The sequence below is a fragment of the Entelurus aequoreus genome, linkage group LG10 (genome assembly GCF_033978785.1).
Source record: "Entelurus aequoreus isolate RoL-2023_Sb linkage group LG10, RoL_Eaeq_v1.1, whole genome shotgun sequence".
NCBI classification, from domain to species: Eukaryota; Metazoa; Chordata; class Actinopteri; order Syngnathiformes; family Syngnathidae; genus Entelurus; species Entelurus aequoreus.
Genome location: NC_084740.1, coordinates 64,792,357 through 64,819,721, shown reverse-complemented (window position 1 = coordinate 64,819,721; position 27,365 = coordinate 64,792,357). Strand labels below are relative to the sequence as shown.

Genomic DNA, 27,365 nt, shown 5'->3' with positions numbered 1-27,365 from the left:
TATGTGTTTGTTGTCTTTGTTGCCTCTTTCTATTTGATATCAAGTAAATGTTCGTGTTTAGATCTGGTTGTTGCTTTAATTAGTAGCAGGATATTTCATGCATTGACCTCGCTGTGCTTCTGAGGCTGACATGTTTACATAAAACCACATCATGATTCCACCACAACACGTTGCGCGATAATTTGTTTGTTTGTTGCGGTCTTGTACGCCTCATAAAGTAGTTGTATTACGTGCACTTTGACATGTGTAGTAATTTTTCCCACGCTTTTTGCCGCAAAAACTTAAGTGCTGACAACACTTTCCTTTTCTTTGGAACAAACGTCTCACTCTCGTTAGCATAGCATTAGCCATGTTTTGAATCTCTGCTAAGGAAGTATGGGCAAGAGCTCGGAAAGCTCGTGGAGGCGAAAAGTATGCCGAAGCAAGAGGAGAAAAAGAAACATTTTTTATTTTTTAAATCGTCTGCAACAAAAAACTTGAATATATCAATGACATCGATATATCGCCCTAGCCTACCAGAGACATAAAAAGTCATAAAAAGAAGCAGGACAGAAAATGAAGGTGTATCCCAAAATATATTTGTTTTGCTTTTCATGTTTTGTGAGCCCTTTTTGTCTCTCACACCGTCCATATTAAAATGACGTGACATGTGGTGTTCTGTTTCATCATAACATTCTTTCCTTATCACCTACCTTCCTCTTTTTGGGGGATTCAGTTGAATCCTCAGTCTTCTCCCTCTGAACGAGACAACACATAAAACACAGCAGATTTGAAATCACCATATTTCTTTAAAAACAACAGTACACATCACTTAACTGCAGAGAGCACCTGCCATCTAGTCTACCATATTGTTCTTGGTTCCAACCAATGAATCAGTGAAATTGGAGGAGTAACTTACTGTTGTAGAAGCAGAAAATCTAATAAAAACGTCATTTGGCTGTAAGACCGTGCTGACAAGCATTTTATTTTGTGTTTCAGTAATAAAACACATTTTAAATCACCTTTCTGTAGTACTTTTTTGTATTGTTACCGTAAATGCTCCAATTCCCGCTGTTTTTCAAATAATTGTCTCCTACAGTGGTTAGTAAAAACAAATTCCCACAAGGTCTCTAATTAGCACCGGGTTAAAGAACAGTAGCGTTGTAGTACCTGTTCGTTGTTTATCTTTGTCTTCTTCTTTTCTATCGCAGTTTTTTCTGTTAGCTTCTTTCTCTTGAATGATTTATTTTCAACGGTGGTTTTCACAGTCGTGTTGGTCTTGGCTTTCTTTTGTTCTGCCTTGGCTTCCTTTTTTTCTGCCTTGGCTTCCTCCTCAGAACCACCTAGAAAAGAAAAAGAGCGTCCTAAACAGTCAACTTAGTAAAAACTGAGTATTATTATCATTGTAAAGCCACATTTAGGGCTTAAAACATTGCCTGTACAGTTAATGTTTTATGATGCCTGTAAATATTCTCATTCTCATTCTCAAGGGCGTTGAATCAGCAGTTCTGGTTGTCTTTAAGCGGAGGCGGAAACTCTTCTGAGACAACCTGAACAGTCCAGGTGTGATCGACTGAATGCCCTGAGAACGTTTTATAATGGGCATTGTTTGACCCTGGAACTGATTATTATATTTCCATTAACACCTATGTGACAACTGACAGCTCTGACAGCATTAGTGTAGTAGGGAAGGGATTCATATGTCCCAATTCCTGGGTGGATCTTGTGTTTGAAATGCAGTCTGCTGAAAATGATGGAAAGCACCACTCTGCCTAACAACTGATGCTGTGGTCAAAGTTGGAATTGCCACAAAAGATATACAACAGTATAGCCTTCTGGCAGTTCAAGTGGATAGTTCACCCCCAATTTTACCTTTCATGTGTCAGGTAAACCGTAATGAATGGGGCTGTCACGCCAAATTTCTTCCCCCTACAAAACCCCCCCCCCCCCCCCCCCCCCCCCATTTACTTCCGGGGTCATTTCCTCTTACGTCATTTCCTCTTACGATAGCACTTCGGCTTTGACTGCCCGTCGCTGGAAGGATACTTGTTTTTATTTTTTATAATATAGCGTTAACAAAACGTCTGTATTAATCGGACAAGTATTAATCGGACAAATTAACTTGAGGATATTCCTGACTGCACATTTGACTCGTGGACATATGCGGAAATGAATAACAGTGTACAATAAGTTAATTCATTATCAATCAACATTATCAAACTTTATTAAAACTACATTTATTCGTTAAATTCAGTTTTTCTTAGTTCTCTGTGTAAGTGATCTAAATTAAAATGACATTTATGTGAACTTAATTTTTTTTAGTTTCATTCGTTGTTTTTACGTCAGCACTCATGTTTCCCATAAATCGTGTTACTTTGGGAATGCATATGTGAAGAAATACTCATTGCACATTTGACTACCGTACAGGATGGAGAATTAAACGATTTTTGATTCGTTTTCCACGGGTCAACACTACTTCAGGGTTAATTTCGATCGCTGTCAATGACGTAAGAGGAAATGACCCCGGAAGTAAATGGGGGAGGTGTTTGTAGGGGGAAGAAATTTGGCGTGACAGCGCCATATGAACACTCTTCCTACTGTATGTTCTTGTGGAATGCACATGCCAGAGTGTGTATAAAACACCAAGTGACCAACATTTGACTCCCATTTCACTATCGCTCCTCAATGGATTAGTCGCATCTCGTCCATCATTATCACCAGCGCCTTCGAGTATTTTTGTTCCGTGGTCTCATTAGTGCCAGACACCCAAATCATCATAACCATAAAAATGATGAAGAATGAGCAAGGGATACGTAGTTCACTCATATAGCTTTCTGGCTATCTCCGCCCCTTTTCTATTGCGTCACGGCCAGACTCCTCAGCATCTTGTGCCATTAGGGCAGACAGGCGCTCCATTCATCACCTTAAACCCCCGCCACACATCCTCCACCATTAATGGCGCAGGACAACATCAACCTCGACTTCTCTCGGCTACATAGTCAGACTGGAAATAGCGTGAGGGCGACATGAAGACGCACACGTTAAAGAGCACCAAAGATTTTACTTGGAAATTAACTGATCCTTTATAGGAAGCGCCATCCTTGCAAGTAAGTGTTTATTCTCGTTCTAGAACTGTGTTATTGTTATTGTCAATTAGCAATTCTGTTTAAAGTATCTTTACACTTAGTTATTGTCATCGACATGGCTTATAGTAATGTTTTATATAACATCATAGACATTATAACCTACTGTGCATTTCCTTCAATTGACAAAGCTGGAAAAGCAATATTATTTTTATTAAAAAATGTTTTTGTTCAATAAAGAATGGGCATTTGACAAAATACTTAATCATGGAAAAAATGAATGATCAATTCATTAACTGTTATGTTTCAAATATTGCCTTAAATAGGATTAATGTTCTGAACTCCAGTTTCCATGTCATTTCGCAGATTAACCGTGCCCTGAGAAGTTAGCATAGAATAAACATAGCTCAGTTTCCAATGTCTTCCTTTAGACAATCAGTTTGTTGACACTTACACAACAGAGCCTCTGCTGGCTGCAGCCACAAGTTACAAGTTAGAAAAACTCATTATGTTTGCATTGAAATGGCCTAGAAATGTATTTTTAAAAACTGATTCTTCAAAAAACCCCAACAAACTAAAAGTAACTTTTTATTTTTATTTTTATTATGAGTCGATTTAGAATCGTGATGAAAAAGAATCGCAATTTGGGTGTGACTCAATTTTTTGCGCACCCCTAGTATTCAAATAATTTTTTCCAAACAGTATCAGACGACGGAAGGATGCTTGTTGAGATACATCATGGTCATCTGAGACCATGCATTTTGAGTTCTTTACATACTGTACTTTATAACACTAAGCTCAGTTTAAAATAAAAAGCTTGTCTGATGCACAAATCCAAGACAGTCGATACACTCACATTCTCCAAAACCCCTAATGAGGCGTTGGGTCAGATAACAGCAAATCAATACGAGCCAATGGCAGTGGAGGAAGTGGACAAGATTGAAAATGGCTTTGCCTTGTCATTTTTTTTTTTTTTTATCCATTCTTCAATAGCGGTGACGGGTGTTAATGGACCTTCAATGGCGCTGGATGGGTATAATGACAATCAATAGACTGGTTCCAGGAAATGGGTGGTTTTTTTCTCCCAGACAAATTGTTTTCAGACGTAAAATGCTGCCATTGTACCATCACAACTGGGGGATAATTACAAGGGTCATGACCTCACGTAAGTGTGTTGTAGTTATATGTAAGAGGAATACGTAGACACCTAATCATTAAGTAGCTATTACATCCTGACCTAGTGATGCTATAAATGACTTGTTATGGTCATTTTTAGCAGGTTTTCGCAATCATTGGGTGCCTTCACACTTTGGTGCATTTGCTATGCTAGTACGGTTTGTTTGGGGGATACTGTTGTGTACCAAACAAGCAGACAGAGACCACTTGAAAGATGGATCTGAGTCCACTTGGAGATAAAATCTGGGCTCAAAAGTGAACGCTACACAGACCAGTGTAAAATGATAGCAAAAAGCATGCTGGAATGACAAATATGTAAAATAAAATGTGTTGAAAGTGTCTCTCTGCTCTGCTCTGCTCTTTCCCTCTCTGTGTGTGAGATAAAGGCACTCTTCAAAATAAAATATTTCAGATGACTTTTGTGAAATTTAAGCTGGTAAATACGGTTTAGCAAAATATAAACATAACGTACACATTCAATAGGGTGCAAGAAGTCCTGCAGCACGTTTACTTGAGCAGAGCTGGATAGCCAGTTAACATTTAAATGTCCTCCGATAAGCACACCAGGTGAGGTTGATCTTATCTTGTATTTCAGTGAAGTCATTTACAGAATGTAAACATGGTAGGCTATAGGCTACTAGGAGCTACACAACAGCTATGCACACAATAGCATTTAGGCTAAGCATTCGCAATAAGTGCGGTCTAAAATATTACGTTTGTCAATATAAACAAGTATCAAATAATTACCGGTAGTTGCATGTTACATACAGATAGAAAGTCACCAGGGCAGAAACATCCAATAAAAAGGTCAGTGTTTTTACTCTTCTATTTTTTTATGAGTAATTTCACTTGATCAAACCTTTACTAACATTGCACACACTAAAACATAAAGTATGTATTAGGGATCGACCGATTATTGGTCGGGCCAATATTTGGCATTTTGAGCTATATCGTATAATTAACTAATCGAATTTTGGTTTCCAATTCGATTAGAGAGTCTCACGATTATGAAAATATAATAATCGGAAAAAAAGAAGATGAATGGGCCGGGCATCGTGCATGCAAATTCCGGAGCTTCTGACGGTGAAACGGATGAGGAGCGAATTAGTGAAAAAAGGAGGATGTCTACTAGAAGTTTGGGATGTCACCATAGTTGCTACTTTTTATTTGATACAACTCTAGTATGCCTAATCAATAATCACTAAACTCAACAAAAAAGTAAAGCCATATGATTTCCGCATTCACGAAACCGCGGACAGAGTTATATAATTGGCCAATAAAACAGAATCCGCTGTTAAACGCAGCATATCAGGGAAATTGACATAAATGTTAGTAAAATGTTGCCAATGTGAAAAGAAGGAGCATTTGTTTGCGAAAATAATGTGTTCGGTAGCGCTCATTTATCCCACACACTCCAACGCGCTGTCCTGAACTAAACAATGTGGAGACGGCCCCTAACTACAAAGCTAAACTAAACTACGGTGTTTATGAAATCCCTTGATGTTGTTTGGTTCTAAATTAACCACAACATTAGCGCCACATAAAACATTACGTAGATACCGGTCCAAAGTTTCCTAAAAAAACAAACAAACAAACAAACAAACAAACAAACCCTTAAGTACCAGTACAGTGGAAAAACAAGTTGACTTCAGGGTTTCCCACACATTAATTTATTTGTGGCGGCCCGCCACGAAAGAATTACGTCCGCCACAAATAAAAAAAAAAAAAAATATTTTTTTTTTTGTTCTGTCCAGCTTCTCAGGCAAATCATATAGTTGATGTAGATGTCCATATAGGCTGTTCAGATTTACTTTACAAAAGAGAAGTGTAGGATACTTCTCTTGTTGCCTTATTTCTATTTGACCACTACTGTTTTCTGTTTATTTGTTACTGACTGTGGCAGGACACCTCTGCCTCTGTTTCACTTTATGTTGCTGGTAAATAATATGGTTGTAGTAGTAGGCTAAAGTTAAATTATTTAGTATGCACTAATTAAAGGGGCAGAGCTTTAAGAGACATTATAGCTTTTATATTTTATAAGATATATTTTTTGTAAGAACCACAATTAATAAATATATTTCAGTGAATAACTTATTGTTCAAGTCTGTATATAAATATGTACATAAAGTGTTGTAATTATATTGTAAAATGGATGGATGGATGGACTTTTAAAACAAAACTGTTATTATTAATTAGTAAGTATACATTTTTTGAGCCTTTTTAGAGAAAATCATATCATTGTAGTAAATTATGCAAATTACTCGATGATGTCATGGTGACCACGCCCATAGCCACGCCCCCACCGCCACAGGTATCTTGGCAGTTTATGGGAAACACTGGACTTTATATACTTACTTTGGTTTCATTGTATCCATTAATCCATATCCAATTGTATTTAGAAGCCGCTAAGTATGTGAAAATACCGTCTATCCATCCAAACCTCACAACATGCCACAAATTCAATTGGCCATTTTCAATATTCCACTCCGAATATCTTTGGCAATTTCTGTAGATTCTACGTCACTAGAGTAACGCTTGTGCACTCTGACCATGTCATTAGATCAGTCATACTGGAAATACGCAAAAATTGAAAAAGATGTGCTGTTTATCATTCACAATCCTTATGTAAGACAAGAACACATATGCTTTTTTTTGTGCATTCAAAATCGTAAATAGCCAACAATTGAGTAAAAAGATTGAGGGCCCTCATTGCGCCCATTATACTCTTTCCAAAAATATTCAGAAACCGCCAACAATATTCCATGTCATGACCTGAAAATGTATCAAATATGAGCGATATTGTTATTATAAGCGCAAACGCAGAATGCCTATTTTAGCTGCACTTTAATAGCAGTGAGCTATTAAACGGTCACACTATAAGCCACCGGCTGCTTTTGCTTCATCTCAAACTTGCTAAAAGTAAGTTCTAGATTATAATTCATGCATCTCTCAACTGGTAGTAGACAAATGTGGCCATGAGCCGAGAGGCTGGTCAACTCTCACTTCCCCCGAGATGCTGAAACAGACGCTTGTTTCAGCAACTTATTGTGATTAAATCTTCTTTTAAACGGAATTATGTGAGCGTCCTGTCGGTCCGCATCTCAACGAGAGTGGAAATATTACAAAAAATGTTTGTTTTACTATGGTTAGTTTGTATTTAGCACTTAGCAAAGCTACATCCGTTTAGCACTCCGATATAAACACGTATTACTCATACTTATGTTCGGGCTCAAATATATAAGGTTCCGTATCATCATTTTTGTCAAAGTCATTGTTGTTGGCTCTAACAAAGTCTGCTTGATTAGAATTATTGTTGATGAGGAAGGGACCTGCGGTTGCCACTTCTACGTCACGTATCACGTGACTGGCTTGTTCATTAACTCTAAGAATGGTTGGGGAATCTGTGAGATTGATACTATTTTGATCATATTTATTCGCAAACTTTGGAAGTCTTCTGATGTAATACATCAGATAAGAGCTTTAATAAAGAGGCAATTTGTTTTCCCACTCTACTGGTACTTTAAAGCACTGTCCAGCTGTTTACTGATGTGTACTACTCATGTTTTGCAAAATTTTACTGAAAATTGTCTTTTCGTGTCACCCTCACCAGTTTTGGGTCCTAAATGGCTGTCAAAGTGTACCAACTAGTCAGAATACCTACTCAGGTGTCGCATGTCCAAGTGAGATGCATGATTTATGATGTAGAATAAACTTACAGGAAGCAGGGAAGCAAGAAAGCAGCAGACCACTGGATGATGTAAACATAGGCACACACGGAAGTGATCACGGAAATGTAAATATAGTATTGTTGGCGCTTTTGAATGGTTATTGGATTTTATGGGCGAAATAGAGGAGACCCCATAGGCTCCGCTTTAAGCACTCTTTTATTTACAAGTTAGAATGCATTAAAAAAAATCCATCCATCGTCATGTCTTTCATAATAAGTTGTGAACGATGGGCAAAATTCCCAAAAAGGTGCAGTTCCCCTTTAAGGTTTTAATATTGGCATCGTATTGGTACACCCCTAATATTCAACCCAGCAGACGATGTTTTGGTTTGGAATATTTGAGTTATGTCATATTCTGTGTCATGAAAGCTGACCAATTAAATCTGCATGACCCTTCGTCAGATGACAAAAATACCAGTGTGAACACGAAGCGCACCAAGTAGCTTTTTTTAATGTGTAGTGCGGACCGCAAATGTGAACGCAGCCATAGTGGGCTGGCTTGCTGTCATGGCGACCACCACAACACAGCCCCATCCTCCATGCCTCTCACTGGAGTTTACTCAAAAGCCTTTTTCTTGTGCATGAGACCTAACTCTCATTTGTACAAGTCCTTCCTATCTGCTAAATCAAGCTCAAGTGACAGCAGTCATATGGATCACGCTTGTAACACTGACGCAATATTTGTGGAATCTAGCATTGACAGCGAGAAAAGACCCATGCACACAAAATAGCAAACAGTAAAATTTAACAACCGTCCGTCAAAGAAAAGGTTTTTTTTGAGGGGGGGCTTTCTCAGAGGACAAAGTTTACATCACATTGCAAAAATGTCGAGCATATTTATTACATTACTGACCGCCAAGCGGTCATTGTTTAGCTTCCCAACTTGATGCTTACCATGTGATTTATGGTCCTTGGCAAATACAATAATGAATAGACCACCTACACACACACACATATACATACACACATGCATATAAACACAAAGCACAGACAAAACCAATTGGAAAACAACATGCAATTTAGTTCATTAGATACAAAAGTAGAATGTAAATGTTTAAATGGTTGTTAAAAAGTAATCATAAATGTGTATAGGTGACTGATAGTGTTTATAATTTGGTCAGTGTGTCACAACAAACCAGGTGAGATGGCCCTTTTGTCTTAATGGTCGCAACTATGTAAACAGGAACTGACAACATTCGCTCTAAACTGAAAATATAGTCTTAAAATAAAATCTAGTTGCATCACGGCCATGTAGGGCGGCCGGCCTGATTTCAACATTTACTAGTTGGATTGAATCAAGGTTGATTACTTTCTCGAGAGTTAGATTGTTTCAAAACCAACCGGTTGAGTTGGTCCACAACAGTTTGACTCAAAATTAACAAACCGCTACCTTTGGTAAAGTTTACTTTATGTCAAAGACTGGATTCAACTATTTGCTAGTTAGATGGGATCAAGGTTTATTATTTTCTTGTTAAAACAGAACTTAAGGTCATTTGGAACCGTAACAGGAATCACTTTCATCAAGTTGATCCACAACATAGTACACGTGGGTACACGGCTGTTTTACTGCTACAAGGGAGATAATTAATGTTACATGAACTAGAACAGTAAAGAAAACCAGTGAGGACCAAATCAACTCGTTGGTTTTGGATCACAGTTCAATTTGGTGTTCACACTTAGAGTGTTCATAAACAAAGCAAATATAAATAGCTGAACGGAATTAAAGATGATCAGCTAATGTTGTGTGGAACCAAATAAACCATGATGAACAGTTGTTTTGTTCTAATACATGCGAGCAGAAAGACCACACCGAGGTGAAAACTAACTAGCGTTAATTTAAAATGAGCCAGAAAAACACAGAGCTTCAATGGCATTTCGGATCGACATCACACTAAGCAATGGAGAACAATACCACATAGCAAAACACAGCTTATAACAAAAATAAAGCTGCACAACTTGAGGCCTTAAACTATTAGATGAATCCAGTTCAACCAAAATGTCTGAAGTGTCTGCCAGGGGGTGATCTGATGAAAGCTATTTGATACAAAGCACGTCATTGCCAGAAAATGAATATATTCCTTTTGGATATCCTTCATCTAATTATCTTCAAAACCGATGACGATAGTATATTATGCTGTTATGAGAAAAGGTCCTTCTAATAATGAGCTAAAACCCAAGGATAAACACAAATTTAGTCCTGATGTATCTTTAATTTGCTCATGTACTGACTCCCCTGTCCTTCCTAGAAATGCATCCAGTTTTTAAAAGCAGCAAAAGTGATCACTGGGAACAAGCTTCCCCAAAGAAACCGAACTGTAAGTCTTGCGACGTCCCAATTCCTGACATCCCAAATCCTCCCGAGATCCCCATCCAAAGGGGTAACGGGCCAGACGACAAACGACACAAGCGGGAGAGAAGACATGCTGCAAAAGCAGACCTTTCCCGTGATGACATGTTGTTCCTACTCAGTGTCCTGGAGGGAGAGCTTCAGGTTCGGATACATTTGTGAAATTTTTTTAGAACATTCCCCGCGAGTCAAATAAACTTCTCAAACTCATTGCCCTTGTGGTTCCCCACGCCAGGCGAGTGATGAAGTCATCGCAGCGCTGAAATCAGAGAAGACGGACTTGGTTGTACTAGGGGCCCACTATGGTTTCATCGGCCTGGAGGGGGCGCTCCGTGCCTTGCACAGAGACTCCATGCGGTTGCGACAGCAGGAAAACCTGCAGGATGAGTGGAAAACACCTACATCTGAGGTAACAATAATAAGAAACCAGACACCATACAAAGCTGGTAATCAAATCTAATGAGGTGAACGTAGCACCATCTGACAAAAGCGCATTAATTACTGCTGCTTGACTGCACGTTGTGCAATTTTGTGCTCCAGGAGAAGCAATTATATTGTAATGATTTTACGACGCGACCTACCGGCAATGTTTCACCTGATTAAGAGTACTTGGCTATTGTTTGTTTTGGGATCCTTGTAGTACCTGCAGTTGCTAAGGCAATGGTGCTAGAAAAGCACACTGACAACATTTATTCATTATAATCGGTTCTTGACGTGTTTATCGCATCGTGTTTTTTGCTCCATTGCTTTACAGATAAATAACTTCACAAAGTCGCAGAAACTGTCATTCAAATGGATGCAAGACAAACTTCTAGAGGTATCGAGCAGTTACCGTGACGCCATACACAAGATTGAAGAGCAAGAGAGGCGCCACCGGGATTTCGTGCATAAGAGCAACTGTATTACAATGTTACTGGAGGAGGACAGGGAGAGGTTGGTGCAGCACGCTACCTAATGGTTCAAACTTGCCAACAAATTTCCATCCATGTATTTTCTACCACTTGTCCCTTTCGGGGGGGTGCTGGAGCTTATCTCAGCTGCATTCGGGCGGTAGGCGGGGTACACCCTGGACAAGTCGCCAGCTCATTGCAGGGCCAACACAGATAGACAGACAACATTCACACTCACATTCACACACTGGGGTCAATTTAGTGTTGCCAATCAACCTATCCCCAGATGCATGTCTTTGGAGGTGGGAGGAAGACGGAGTACCCGTAAGGAACCCACGCAGTCACGGGGATAACATGCAAACTCCACCCAGAAATATCCCTAGCCCAGGATCGAACCCAAGACCTTCGTATTGTGAGGCACACGCACTAACCCCTGCTCCACCGTGCTGCCAACCAACAAATTTAAGTACCAAATATAAGACAACCCTGAATACCATAAATTCTGTTATTATTGCTGGGCCGTTAGTTTACCTAAACCACAAAGAGGATGAGGTGTTAAAGGGAGGTGGGCAATAATTGGAGAGAGGCTGATAATTCCCGAACGATGAGTGCATCGGAAAAACAGGTGTAACATGGATGAATGGCAAAATTATGAAGTGCATGCTGAGGTACATGAAGCCGAGCAGAGCTTGTAGGTTCAATACACACAACTGAATAACTTAGTTGCTCAGACAGCATTGTTTATACAAGTTTAGATTGGGGTAGGGCTGCAACTAACAACTAATTTGATAGTCGATTATTACTTCGATTAATAATCGGATAAAAGAGACAAACTACATTTCTATCCTATTTTATTGAAAAAAAAACAGCATACTGGCACCATACTTATTTTGATTATTGTTTTCTCAGCTGTTTGTAAATGTTGCAGTTTATAAATAAAGGTTTATAAAAAAAAATAAAAAAAAATTAAAATAAATAAATAAATAAAAGTAGCCTCTGCGCATGCGCATAGCACAGATCCAATGAATCGATGACTAAATTAATCGCCAACTATTTTTATAATCGATTTAATCGATTAGTTGTTGCAGCCCTAGATTGGGGTATCTCATTTCTTAACCCTTGTGCAACCCATGGCCCAAAATGGGCATTAGATGTGTTCTTTATGTGTTATGATTGTTCAGTTTGAAGGTAATTGGTCTGAAATTTTGCCAGGTAATATTTTTTTAAATAAAATTACATTATGTTTTTGGTTGCAACTTGTTAGAATAGGATATAAACAAAGTGTACACACTTTCTCCTAAGAACCCTTTCGGCCCTATTGACTCCCACTATAAGTTCTATTTCTTAACAAACTGTAATCCTGGTACCGTATATTACTCTTCTTTTTCCATGAAAACTAAATTAATCTCATTCTTTCTGACAAACAAGAACATATTGTTTTTGTGTAATTGCACCCCTTAACTCGCTGGAATAAAAAAGACAATATAACATACATCCATAAACGTGGACGCATGTGAAAAAGTGCAATATATTTATCTGTACATTAATCTATTTATTTATTTATATATATTTATTTATTTTATATGTATTTATATATTATTTATATACATTTATCATTTATTTATTATATATTTATTTATTTATATATGCACCTTATTGATTTTTTATCCTGCACTACCATGAGCTTATGTAACAAAATTTCGTTCTTATCTGTGCTGTAAAGTTCAAATTTGAATGACAATAAAAAGGAAGTTTAAGTCTAAGTCTTAACTATCAGATGACGCCAGACAACCATGATAATGATTCTCAGAGCTTTGATGAATGTAAGAAAGTTAAACTACCATTAAAGGGCTAAAAAGTAATTAAAATGATCTTGGGTAGTTATATACTGTATAAAACATATATACTTATAAAACATGGCAGATATATATAAAATACTTGTGAACTCAATAAACTCAACCAGTCCTGCTTGCTTTTTCTCATTCTAGCTCTGTAAACACTATAAAAATAGTTTTTGTCTACATGTGTATTGTATTAAAATCATCTTTATGAATTATTGACCTATTCAATGATGCAATAGCCAAAACCTAAAATATTCCACTTTATTTTTAGAAATATTGCATACTTTGCATTTTCCCATTTTAAAACAAAACAGTTATGTTTGACAAAAAAGGTCATAAAACATTAAAGATAACAAAAACTTCAAATCAATAGATAGATCTAATGTTGCTAAAATATTTCAAGCATTGAAGTAAAGAAAAATATTAGTTTATAGCGGACGTATGTCTTTTTTGGATCCTAAGAGGTATTGTGTAGAGTTCATGGGGAAAGACGTTAATGTCTGATTAAAGCTTGCTTGTCTGCAATTAGCATGCTAGCTTGCTTCTCCAGTAAATGAACATTTGAAAGAAGTATGGTTATTAATCATTGTTTTACGATAAATGAAATTTTAAATGCTAATACTAATCATCGGCAGTTTTACCATGGTTTATCATTATTACCGATAATCGTTACACCCCAATTAGAGACCCTGACAGTCATTCGCGCTTGTAGACCACACACCTGGTGACTAAAACAGTCTTAGTGGTTAAAAAAGTACAAACTCTAATTGAATTATTTATGGTATGTTAATTATAGTGTTGCTATAACAACAGTTATTAAGCAGTATTATGCAAAAATCCAGAGTACAACAACATCGCTACTGTATATACCGCAGCTCGAAAGAAAATAAAATTCTTGCATTAAAACCATATGCCTTAAGTACATATTCAGTGTATGTCCTGTCTCGATACAGCACAGTTAAAGCAGTATGACTTAAGTGTTGTAGCACACTGTAGGAAAAAAAAAGAAATACAAAAAAACATCTGGACTCCGCCGGCAAACACGTGAGCTGTTTTAGAAAAGCCCATGTTGATCTGTAATGCTCATTGAGACCACTTGAAAGATAGTCCACTTAGACTTAGTAGTCCATCACAGCCCAAACTTGGTTGGCTTGTACCCAGTTACCGAATGCGGCCAAATTCTGTTCTATCCTGTAAACACATAAACACGCACATATGCAATTACACGTACCATGTACTTTTGGCACCCTGGTCACCCTTAGTCATCCGGTACCTCTTCTGAGTTCCAATTGGATAAAAAATTATGGTGGCTAAAAAGCTTCCCTTTGCAAATTACCAGTATATTCAGATGTGGCCTGTGGGTATGGCTAGGTCTGGAGGTACTGCTAGGTCAGCGGGGGTATGGCAAGGTCTAGGGTGAAGGTGGTCACTGGTGCTCCTGCCATGCTATTTGGAGGACACTCTGTAATCTAATTATGTGGAGACTTGTGCAGCCGTTTGGAGTGCTAGCCTGCATTTGTGTCACATAAGAGTGATCCACCGCAGGAAGACACTGCAATTTCAGACCAAAAATAATCCATACAAAAGACTTTGTTTACTGAGATTCTTCCATACACAGGCATTCAAGTTTGTCTACCGAGAAACAAACAAAACAAAACGAGAATAAGGAACACAAATATCTAAAATTGACCTGGATTTGTAATCGGAACACATTTTTTTAATCAACAAAAAAAAAATCCTGTAATCCTTTTTGTAGTGTTTTTTGTTGTGTTAAGGTTAAATGTGATGGCTAACAAAGACAAAAACAAATAATTGTGTGGGCTATTGTGTATTCTCAGCACAATATGGCTAATTGATGTTATAGTGACATTCTCGTTACATATCGTGAATACTCTAATTCAGTAATTCTCAAACTGCGGTATGTGTACCACTAGTGGTATGCGTGCTCTTCTAGCGGTACGCCAACGAATCACTTGATTAAAGTACAGTCTTTTATTTTCCTATGTTCAAACAGAGTTACTGTTCAAACTGTGGGTAACGTTACAGTCACCAAAAATATTTAATATTATTATAAAACCTTTATCTTGTTTTTAATGATTACTTAGGCCTACTACGCTACTGTATTTTAATGTTGGGCATTATAGTGGTACTTGGTGGAAAACGTTTGAGAAACACTGATCTAATTATAGCAGTGTTCAGTGTTTCCCATAAACTGCCAAGATACCTGTGGTGGTGGGGGCGTGGCTATGGGCGTGGTCAACATGACATCGAGTAATTTGCATAATTTACTACAATGATATGATTTTCTCTAAAAAGGCTCAAAAAAGTATACTTACTAATTAATAATAACAGTTTTGTTTTAAACGTCCATCCATTCATCCATTTTACAATATAATTACAACACTTTATGTACATATTTATATACAGATTTGAACAATAAGTTATTCACTGAAATATATTTATTAATTGTGGTTCTTACAAAAAATATATCTTAAAATATAAAAGCTAAAATGTCTCTTAAAGCTCTGCCCCTTTAATTAGTGCATACTAAATAATTTAACTTTAACCTACTACTACAACCATATTATTTACCAGCAATATAAAGTGAAACAGAGGCAGAGGTGTCCTGCCACAGTCAGTAACAAATAAACAGAAAACAGTAGTGGTCAAATACAAATAAGGCAACAAGAGAAGTATCCTACACATCTCTTTTGTAAAGTAAATCTGAACAGCCTATATGGGCATCTACATCAACTATATGATTTGCCTGAGAAGCTGGACAGGACAAAAATTTAAAATAAAATAAAATAAATAAATAAAAAATAATTTTTTTTTTTTTTTTAAATTTGTGGCGGACATAATTCTTTCGTGGCGGGCCGCCACAAATAAATGAATGTGTGGGAAACACTGGTGTTGATTTAAAACACAGAGTGAATGGGGTCTTAACTACAAACAGGCCATAATGAACTTATTAGAACATATTTCTGAATAGCCAAAGAAAGTGGAAAGAAAAACATAGCTCTCTTTTACCACATGGTCATTTATGAACAAGACAGCAACAACAGAACCAATATTGTACTAGCGGTAAGGAGCAATACCGCTGATGAGTTCATTCATTGCAAACAACAGTACGGCAAGTGTAACAAGCTCAACACCAGTAGCTGAGTAGTGCAACTAGGGCTGGGCGACAAAACAATATCGACATATATCGCGCGAGACAAGTAATCGATATGATAAAGAAATGCGTTTGATAATTGTTTTTCTGCTTTATCAGAAGAAACCGGAAGTTATACTAAGCTACATTGGTATACAAACAAAGCCACTCACTCTCTGGTAACCAAGCAACGCACGACGTGATCATTGATCAGTGGGAGTGACACACTAACAGCCAATCATGTAACAGTATCAAGTTTGGTTGCGCCATTTTTTTGTCTTGCGGTTGATTTTAAGTGATAAGAGAAAGTAAAAATGAGTGCTGCAGAGAGCGAAGAAATCGCCGACAACATGGCAGTTTTATGGTTTATTTTTAACAAAAACGGACCGTAGTCAGACAACTGTGGTCTGTTAATTATGCAAGGCGCTCATCCCCACCAAGACCATTAATACCACACCACCTTAGCCGCGCTGACCCTTTTGAGTACAGCCGTAACTTCCTGGCATGCAGAAAATAATTCTCAGGTCTCTCTATGTTTACATTTTCACACTTTGCATTTTTGTGTTAAACTTATTAAGCATTTCTTACGTATTCCCTATTTTTACACCTCCATTTTAAGAGGTTATTGTCAAGCGTTCAATGTGATTTTAGAATTTGGTTTACATTGTTTTCCATTATTGTGATGACATTTCCTTTCCTTTCTGCCTGGATAGCTGTGGAGATTAAAATCAGAGACATTTTAAATTTTAAATGAAAATGTCAACATTTTATATATTTTTCTCCTGGTCTTTATTTTCGATAGGTCATCAAAAATATCAATAATTATGGATAGACGATACAAAACACTTACATCGTGATTCCGTTAGCCATATCGCCCAGCCCTACGTGCTACCGACATTTTAAAAGGCATGCAGAGCCACAAGTGTGGTCTGTCATGGCTGCTCAGTACAAAATTGCTAAGCCAACAAATTCACCATATTTATCTTAAGGCTACTAACCTGAAGTAGTTGAAACAATATTGACAAAAAAGTTTTCACTTTCTAATTATTAATAATAATCATTAATAGTTAATTTGAATGAAGTTTAGCCAAAAGCCCGTCCTACTACAAATAGTGTGCAGTTTCAACATGCAAATGCTGTATATAAGACACATAGGCATAAACTATGGAACAAGTGAGTTGTTTCATAGCGACGTGCACAAGTAATCATCCTTTTGACATGCAGCAGGGATTGTGGTACAGGAGATGATATGCAATGACTGGAATTCAGTGTATAGTTTGCATCCAGATAAGACCATCTGTTTTGCACATGGGGGTGTTTGTGGAACTTCAAATAAAATAAATAAAAGACGACGTGATGATGGTCTTCTTTGTTGAGAGCACAAGTCTTTGAAAAGAAACACATTGACGCACATTGAATGTTTTTTGGATAGATTTTCTGTATGACATATATCAATACATGTGTATTAACAAAAGCAGGATGGAAATGTTCCACGTTTTCTGCAAAATTCTGACTTTTATGACTTGAAGTAGTTCAGCTTCAAAGGTTCCAACTTTATTCTAAACAGCTGGCATGATGAACTGATTGCTCAATTGCCATTTTGATTTCATTACTAACACTGGGGGCGGCATTGCATATTTGGAAGGAACTTGTGCAATCCAAAAAGCAACAGCGTAGCAAAGATAGGCAGTCGCGACGCTATGTTTTGCATTATCAAATTGTGTGAGACGCTGTATAATTAAAATGCAACCTGCTTAAGTCGGTTTCAAAGATGTCGCCAACCTATCTCAAACAACTCCAAAAAGATTTGGTGCTACCTAAACACCCTCGCTCGTGAAACAGTATAACGGGACTGGTATGCCCATTTGATTGTAGACTCTTACTGACACCTTGTGGCGATATGAAAATACTATGCGTCGTTAGTTTGGGCACTTCCGGGTTGACGATGTCAGTTCAGTTCATGAGACAATGAGAAGTAGACAAGTTGTGTTAGCTCTTACAAGCCTTGGAAAATATAAGTCTGTTAGTAAACTGTTTAACTTGTTTATGTAACTCAATATTAAGGTGGAAAGTGGTTCAATTTGATACTAAGATGTTTATTGAAAAACAATATTTGAGCACTGTTTTAATGGATGTTTTGAGGACTTAAAATGGCTGCCAGTCGTATATTTCCACCATCGAAATAGTTTCAACACTCAGAAGTATTTGTTTGATGATAGTACTGTATATTTGTGTGAAGCTAATATTTACATATTGTGTATTACATTTCAGTATGTTAATTGAACCACATACCTTATACATTTGTCATTGTGTGTATTTCAGTTTTACAAAAAATAAAAGTCCAGTGCAAGATAAAAGTAAAGATACAAAAAAGACAAAGCAAGATCAACAACAATAAAGAGCCTAAATGGATTAATCTGCTTTGGAACTTTATTAGAGGTCTTGGATGTTTGTTAGCTGTCTGCCAAGCTGTATAACCTTAACACATATAGTGAGGTCAGAACAGGGACTGTGTGTAAATGTAGCTTGTCATGAAAACATGGGACAGTAGGTGGCTGTATGATTCGTAACTCCGCTTTGTAACACACCTCAAACACCCATGGTCTAACAGAGAATAAGAAAATGCAGCAGGAGGGATCGGTGTTGCCAACTTCGAGACTTTGCCGCTATTGTGGCCAGTTTGAATCGCACAGGAACTTTTTGCTTATGGAAGTGCTCTTTATTTGCTGCGATTAGCTTAGCCACTACTCGGTTACACTGTACAAAGAACAAAACTTAGCGCCATATGATTTCCACGTTAACGGAATTGTTGTCGGAATCACGGAATTAGCCAATACATAAATGCGGACAGTTGCGGAAATTGTGTTTTCGGGGATCCGTGACCCTCTTAAAAAACACATCTAACACATCTCTAACAAAAATGTGTAAAATATTATGAAACTCACCTCTTACTCCGAAACACCAAGATGAACAGTTCCCAAATGACTTCTACGTGTCAGTCGATATGCTTTTTATTACGAATTTGATAACTACTTGTCCAAAAGCCGCGTGAAAAACACAGAAATGCACAAAGAAGCTGCTGATGCTAGACAATTTGCTGGTGTGGACGCGGCCACCAATGTTCTAAAAAATTACAGTGGTAACCCAACTTACGAGTACATTAACTTGCAAGTAATTCGAAATACGATTTTTTGTTACGCTTTAAGTTGCGAGCATTCTCGCTGTTGGTTGAAGTAATATTTGTAACAGGTTTGTGCTGTTTGAGTACTAAAGACTGAATATATTGTTGCACATCAGTGTTTCCCACACATTCATTTATTTGTGGCGGCCCGCCACGAAAGAATTACGTCCGCCACAAATAAAAACAATTTTAAAAAAATAAAAAAATTTTTTTTTTTTTTTTTGTCCTGTCCAGCTTCTCAGGCAAATCATATAGTTGATGTAGATGCCCATATAGGCTGTTCAGATTTACTTTACAAAAGAGAAGTGTAGGATACTTCTCTTGTTGCCTTATTTGTATTTGACCAATACTGTTTTCTGTTTATTTGTTACTGACTGTGGCAGGACACCTCTGACTCTGTTTCACTTTATGTTGCTGGTAAATAATATGGTTGTAGTAGTAGGCTAAAGTTAAATTATTTAGTATGCACTAATTAAAGGGGCAGAGCTTTAAGAGACATTTAAGCTTTTATATTTTATAAGATATATTTTTTGTAAGAACCACAATTAATAAATGTATTTCAGTGAATAACTTATTGTTCAAATCTGTATATAAATATGTACATAAAGTGTTGCAATTATATTGTAAAATGGATGGATGGATGGATGGACGTTTAAAACAAAACTGTTATTATTAATTAGTAAGTATATATTTTTTTAGCCTTTTTAGAGAAAATCATATCATTGTAGTAAATTATGCAAATTACTCGATGTCATGATGACCACGCCCATAGCCACGCCGATAGCCACGCCCCCACCGCCACAGGTATCTTGGCAGTTTATGGGAAACACTGCACACTGTTATGCCTGCTTCGCTCACACAAAAATCAAATGTAAGAATTGATGTGACAGGTGATGTGCGCATTCGAGCGCCGCTCAGAGATCAACCTCCTTCTCTACAACCACCGGAACTAAGAAAGTTAGTATGCAGGAGAAGAAAGTGACGACCAAATCAGAGGAACAAAACATTAAAAATAAGTCTTCGCCCTAGCATTGTTTGCTTCACACGAGCTGTAGTGAGCCTATGCGCATGCAGCCACAAACAATGAACATTTATCTATAAATAATTACAACTAGACACAAAAAAAAGTTTTTTTGTGTGTCTTGTCCTGGCTCCAAAAACTGGGATGGTTGAACAAAAGTTGTGGAAGTGACTTCTCCGGTCGGTCACTCGAAGACGTTGGGTAGTGTTGCCAGATGCCGCGAGAGAAACACACATCGGCTCTATTAAAATTAAAAGCTTATAATAAAAGGGGATAATATGCAGACTTGGCAATGCTGCACAGAGAATCAGCCCAAAGGAGTCAATCACCCGTTAGTCAACAATATTAATACATTACATAAAACAACTGTGGTTGTTTGCAGTACATGCTATTGTAATGATTCTAAACAGTATTATCTAGAAGTTTTTGCTTTTTTCAAAAGGCGTTTCACATGTTAAAAATGTGCTGTTTTAAGAGGGCCAAGCACCGATTAAATTAATATCAATTAATTTCAATGAGCAGGGCTGCTTTGAGATATGAGTGTTCTGAGTTACGAGCTTGGTCGTGGAATGAATTGTGCTTGTAAGTTCAAGTACCACTGTATTATGCTTCAACCTAAAACACTAAGTGAAAATGGAAAAAAATAAAAACAATAAATTCGGCAATATTCAAGCGGAAAACACTAAAACTAGAAAAAAAATTATAATTTGGAAAAAAAATACAGGAGAGTTTATACGGCCCTAATTTTACTGGCAATGATAAATGTTTTCAACTCTCACTTCCAAACAGGATGCAAGAGGGTTCACTCTGTGCATCGGTCTCAGCACTTGCGCGCGTTTCTCTAATAGCGGAATTGTTGCACGGCTGTGAGACCATTTATTATAGTTTATCTTTACCTTCATTAATTTAGACATGTCACATCAGGTGTCCTTCGATACGTTATGCGACACGCCATCTGTTATAGTGGAGGCCTTTATTTGAGGATATTTGGAACCTCAAGAAGCAGATGCTTAAAAAAATAATTTTTTTTAGTAAAATTACACCCCTGGATAAAAATAGGACAACCGAAGAGACGGTCGTCCTCGCACACAGGGCCATATTACATATTGCTGCACTCTTGAAGGCTCTCTTGGAAAAAGTCTCTGTAGGACGGGCTCATGCTTGTAATTGAGGACAAGCCATGCAGATGTCAGCTCCTCTGTGGGAACAAGGACTTTGTGAACTTTGTAGTGGGAGGTGTGGGTGTGTGGGGAGGAATGTGGAGGTCTCTGCTGAGAAATGTTTAACCTCGAGTGCCAGAGAAATCTTGTTAGGTTATTTACTAATGATACCAGACTCGGATCAGTGCCGGAACACAACTCATATTCTTGTGAAGTCATAAAACTTAATGATAGCAAGGTTTTATTTGAGATGTGCTTGACTTTCCAGTTAACCAATTATGTCAACAGCTAGCACAAGCTGAAGTCAAATATGGGGCACACTCATTTGGTATTCATAGCTGGGGAAAAAAAAAAAGGTTTTAATGACAAGCATTCACAGGTGAGTCATTTACATTTTCCCTTAATTCTTGCCCCTAAAACGCATAAATACTGCTCAGATTTATCATGTGGCATATTTCGCTAACACTTAAAAGATCCCGAGGACATTTTGGTGCATTCAGCTTTTTAAAGTTGTCAAGCCATTTTGGTTATGTTGAACAAAAGACATTTGCCAGACGATACACAATTTTAAAACATCACATTCTCTGTTCCCTAAAGTAGGTTAAAATAGCAATGCTACACGGACAAAAAAGTTGCTCCTCACTACAAAAGTTGCCTAATTTTGATCCCACATGTATTGTATCTTAACTTGAGCTGCCAATTATTTTTTTACAAATCAGATTAATCATGCTTAAATTTATATTCATCGCGATTAATCACCGCTAATTACGTGCTTGCATAATAAAAACGTGAAAAAAAAGATCCCACTATTTTGAAATATTGATTTTGCAATACTTTTTCCTCATGATATAAAACAAAAATAAATAAGGTTTTAATTTTTTTTTTTTACATTTATACATGTTTTGTGTTTCTTATGCTTCACTGATAAGATAGTTCTGACAGGCGTTGTGGTGTCCTACTCTGTTCCGTGGTCCTTGAACGCATCGTAAAAACACTTTTGTGTCATTTTGATTGCAATGTGCATCTTAGTTGTAGTTTTACCAAATGTAGGTGTTGAAATCTCCATGTAAAATCGCTAAGGCTAATCAGTAGCATGTATACGACATATCCAATGTAAATTAGCATCGAGCTAGCGTATTTTGGAAAGTGAAGCCTTACATTTGAGCAATTTCTATTGGGCATGCTTGCTTTGTTGGCATGGACAATGGCAACCTTATCTCGAGGCAGTTTGTCGGAGTCCACACTTAGTGCTTGTTTACCCGCCAAGTGTTTGGTATCGAAATACAGGGCCGTTTGATTTTTGGAATCAGTACCTGGTAGTACCAACGGAATTTAGACGGTTACTATAAAAGTATTTGAATGCATGTCATTTATTCGCTCAAAACTTGGCAACAGTATAGAATGAATTGCAAGATACTTTTTTTTTTTTAAATGTGTTAGTGTTTATTTTAAGTACCTTTTAAGGGTTAATCTACCAGGAACAATTTAAGAAAATCAGAGTTAAAGTTAGAGCTTGTTTATCCGTTACTATTGGTAACGCCAGGATTTTTCACATAACTAAAACGTTCTGTTCTGTTCTACCTCAGACGTGACTTATACGGGAAACAAAATGATCGCTGTTTATTGTCTTGAGCAGAAAGATGCAGCGAATGCTCGATGAACAACAGACAATGATGTCAGGCGAACCCACTGTCAAGAATGTTTTAATTCAATAAAAACATTTTTTAAAAAAGGTTAGAGAGACATTAAGGAGTCAGGAGCTAGAAAGAGAAAAACATATGGATGTAATTGTGGGCCGGTGAAGTGATGTCATCTCACAGTCAGGTTATCAGACCCCCAGGCAAAAACGGCTACGACACACAAAAACATGCCGCTTCTTAAAACACATGTGAGAGACACGCACACGGACAAGCTCACACACTTAAATGAACTACAGTTCTTTGGACATGCCAACACATTCTGTCCTTCCCATTAGCCTCTTTGGCATGGCTGCACAATGAGCTCATCTGGAATGGGCTGAACTCCAGTTAAAAAAAAAAACACACACACACACGTATTTCCATCACTTCAGAGGACATCACACACTTTCCTGGAAACTTAACCCTAACTATAACCACTGAATGCCTAACCCCTAACAAATCTCATCATACAATTTAACATTTAACCCTGCCTGAAGCTCTTTGTCAACAAAATGATAGCCCCCATCAGGGTCTCAAAACATGAACAAAAGCTGACACACTAACACAGACACATGCACACACACCAGTAGAGGCTGTGACCATATAAGGCTTGGCTGATGATGTAATGGCTGCTGCTGGCTGCAAGCTAGAGTCGGTGCGCAGAGCACTTCTCATAATGTTTGGTTTTCCGCATGGAATGTCCACATCACTGGGATCTCCGGGAAAAGGCAGAGAGGTGAAAGAATTGAGGCCCGTCTTGATCTCAGAGGATTGTAAAAAGGAAAGGACAGAGGTCCCTGGGACAGGTAGGACTGTTTGACTTATATTAGTAATTGTATAGTACTTTTAAAAAGTTGGTATTGTTAGTACAAAAGGTAACTAACTGAAGTAGCCATGTTGGCAATGAAGAATTACAACAATACAACACAAAGTCTTTCAGAAACTGGTATCAGGGCTTTTGAACTTCAAAAATAGACCCAAACTCGGTAAGACTATTTAAAAAAAAAAAACAAGATACTGAAGGTTTAGATGACAATCAGAGAAAAATAGCGTTGCAGAGAAGTAAAACAATAGATTATTATATATACTATAAATTAGTGTATGACTCAATGAGAATGCATCTCTGTTAGTCGGACAGTTTTTTTCCGATGTGCACAGTTGGGAGAGTGACGACGGGATGTGGTGTTAAGCGTACCGGTGGGTAAAGACACTTTTTAATTACCGAACGCTTCCTGCCGAGGGACCATCTGCCATGCCTGTGAAAACATACTAAATCACAGCGCGGCTCGACCTCACGGATGACAAAAGCCGACACACGTTACACGGCTAACATGCGTTACGTCTTGCAGGTCGACACACATGAGCAGGAGCCAATATGAAAAGAAAGGACAAAATGTTCTGTTTTCTTGAATAGGTAGAAGCACATGATACAGTTCTTAGTATTTAAATAAATGTTTATACTGAAAATAAACCATGAAAGGGAAATATTTTGTGTTTATCAGCTTTGGCCAAAATGTAACATTACCTCATGTTCTTGGTGAATGAAATACACTGTCCCGCTTTAACACAGTTTAAACATTCTTTGGACATAAGTAATGCTCTTTTTTCCCCCCTCTTTGCTCTCTCTCTAGACAAAAGCTCTTGATTGTAAAGGAACAGCAATACCAGCACTTAAAGGAGACAACCAGAGAAAGGGAAGTGTTCTTTCTTGAAGAGGAGCTGAATGAGCTGAAGGCATTCGCACTGTTGCTTGTGAAGGAGCAACAGCGTTTGGAGAAGCTCCTGAAGGAGCACCAGTGTTATGTCAAAGCACTGAGTGCCATCGCCGACAGCGTTGACCCGGAGGTCAGGCCGGCAAAAGAGAGGCACCAGCAGCAGCGGCTAAATCCAATGCATCCCGAGGGGGAGCGACACAATCGAGAATTCCAGCACTCCTGCCGCACCATGACGGCTCAACTCGCCGAGGGGGCGACTCAAAACCAGTCGATGCGGCAGCAGAATATGAGCGTCGGCCGCCGAATCGATGCTCTAGAAGAGAGGAGAAATTCCACAAGGGAGAAGGATGTGGAACTTCGGGAGCCGAGTGATCGAGACGCCGGGCAGCCTGGGTCACTGTCAGAAGTAGAAGTACTAAGGAGACGGGTGGTGGAAATGGAAGGTAAGGACGAGGAACTTATCCGCATGAGCGACCAGTGCCGGGATCTGGACTGCAGACTGGTGAAGGAGACCAAAAACTGTTTTAGCCTGAAGGTTGAGGTGGACCGGCTAAATTGTAGACTCAGCGAACTGGACCGGGTAGAAGAGGCTTTGGGTAAAAGCAAAAAAGAGTGTTGCAGTCTGCGGGAAAGTTTGGAAAGAGAGAGAGATGTGAGCAAGGTGCTGACGGGTGAGGTGGACTCCCTAAAGGTCAGAGTGAAGGAGCTGGAGTCAAGTGAAGGCCAGCTGGAGAAAAGCGAAGCGGCGATTAGACGAGACCTGGCAACACTAAGGTCGCTTACGGCGGCCTTGGTGGAGGACAGGAAGACCGTGTCCGAGAGGCTGCAGCAAGCTGAGGAAAAGCTTGGTGGGCGGGGCAGCAAGAGAGAAGAGGAGGCGCTGAGCTCCAAGGCAGATGTGGTGGAAAGGATAAATGGCATGGAGAAGGAAAGGGATGAGCTCCAGGCAAGACTAATAGCAGAGGAGCAGAGAAATGCTGAGCTAGAGAGTAAAATGGCCATGATGAGGAAAAGGTTGCAGGTTTTGGAAAACAGGAGAGAGAAGGAAGAGAAGTACGCACAAGGCTCCATCCCTAACAATGCCAGCCCTCACTGCCAATCAGAAGAAAACAAAGTCAAACAGCTCACATGGGAGCTGGAGAGGCTGCAAAAAAGACTACAGGACAAAGAGATGATGGAGAAAGAACTGCTGAAGGTAGAAGACGACTATGAATCTCTAGAAAAGAGACTAAAGGATGAACAGATGAAAACAAAGTCTTTAATAAAAGAATTGGAAATGGCCAAAAAGGAGCTTTCCGGGTACAAGCAGGCAGAGAAGCAGGAGGTCAACCAGGAGCATCTTCTTCTTTGTCGTCTTCAGAAGGAACAGGTCAAGTCCAGACTTCTCGGGAGAGAAGTCAACACCCTGAAGGAGCAACTGCAGAAGCTGATGGGGACAGAAGAATCCATCAACAGGGTGCAGACGGATCACTCTGTGCTCCAGGGTAAGCTGACCCAACAAGAGGCCAGGAACAGGGAACTAGCCCAAGAGATGAGGGAACTGGGTGGTGAACTCGACAGATACAGACGATTGAAGAACCTAACGCCAGGTGAGAACGAAGAGCACATTGCAAACCTTTACCACACCACCAAGGAGGTGCAAACCGATTCCGCAGACAATCTGCCTTCAGATTGCCAAACTCCAACAATTAATGAAACATTTGACGAGAAAGGCGATAAGGAAGATCCAAACCACAACGTAGAAATCACGGACAGCCGAGGATCAAGTCTCATCAACAACCTCAACAGCTTAAACAGTGCCAACAACATTGTGAGCCAAAACAGAGGACACCCAGCCAACGGGCTCAATGTGCACCAAGCGCCTAACGGTGATGTGATGATGCTAACCCACACGCCCGGTCAGCCCCTGCAAATTAAGGTTACCCCTCATCACATTCTCAACACCGCCACCCTTGAAATTAGCAGCCCAACCTCTGATGCATCTGCCTCTTACACCAGCACAGCCTTTATACCGTCTGGTGGAAACACACCAAACCAAAGAATCACCATCATCCAGAATCCGCTAACCGCTAAAAGCCCACCATCGAGTCCCGATCGCACCCTTTCCCTGCTTAGCGGAACACCCATCTCTCGAGTGATGAGCCCAAATTCATCCCGCTCGGCGACCCCCGACCTTCCCATCCAGATTCTGACCGTCCAAACTTGTTCCCCGGAGCCGACCGACATGGGGAACCAAGCCGCCACGTTCTGCAAGACCCCCGAGCGGCAAAACAGCTGGCACCACGTGTGCGCCAACAGCAGCCCCGACTCGAGTCCTAGCATCATCACCACAGAGGACAATAAGATCCACATCCACCTAGGGAGTCCTTATCTCCCGCCTCACGGCATGGCGCCACCTGTCGGGCCGTACTA

At 38.9% G+C, this 27,365-nt stretch overlaps 2 protein-coding genes across 3 annotated transcripts in view; one reads left to right on the top strand and one right to left on the bottom strand.

Annotated features, from left to right (window-relative positions):
- cmss1 (cms1 ribosomal small subunit homolog) overlaps nt 1-27,365 on the bottom strand; it is a 45,997-nt gene that overhangs the window by 14,744 nt on the left and 3,888 nt on the right. Inside the window, exons 2-3 of the mRNA XM_062059671.1 lie at nt 1,150-1,322; nt 693-737 (exon numbers count right to left, since the gene is read on the bottom strand). Coding sequence (XP_061915655.1) covers nt 693-737; nt 1,150-1,322 — 218 coding nt within the window. The remainder of the gene's footprint in view (nt 1-692; nt 738-1,149; nt 1,323-27,365) is intronic.
- Nucleotides 23,889-27,365, top strand: part of LOC133658056 (filamin A-interacting protein 1-like) — a 3,824-nt gene continuing 347 nt past the window's right edge. Inside the window, exons 1-2 of one of the 2 annotated variants that reach the window (XM_062059669.1) lie at nt 23,889-24,044; nt 24,870-27,365. The exon at nt 24,870-27,365 is cut by the window's right edge and continues 345 nt beyond it. In XM_062059669.1, the coding sequence (XP_061915653.1) occupies nt 25,129-27,365 (2,237 nt within the window). In that variant the 5' untranslated portion in view covers nt 23,889-24,044; nt 24,870-25,128. Of the gene's footprint in view, nt 24,045-24,869 lie in introns of those variants that run through there. The other variant, XM_062059670.1, reaches the window with a different exon arrangement.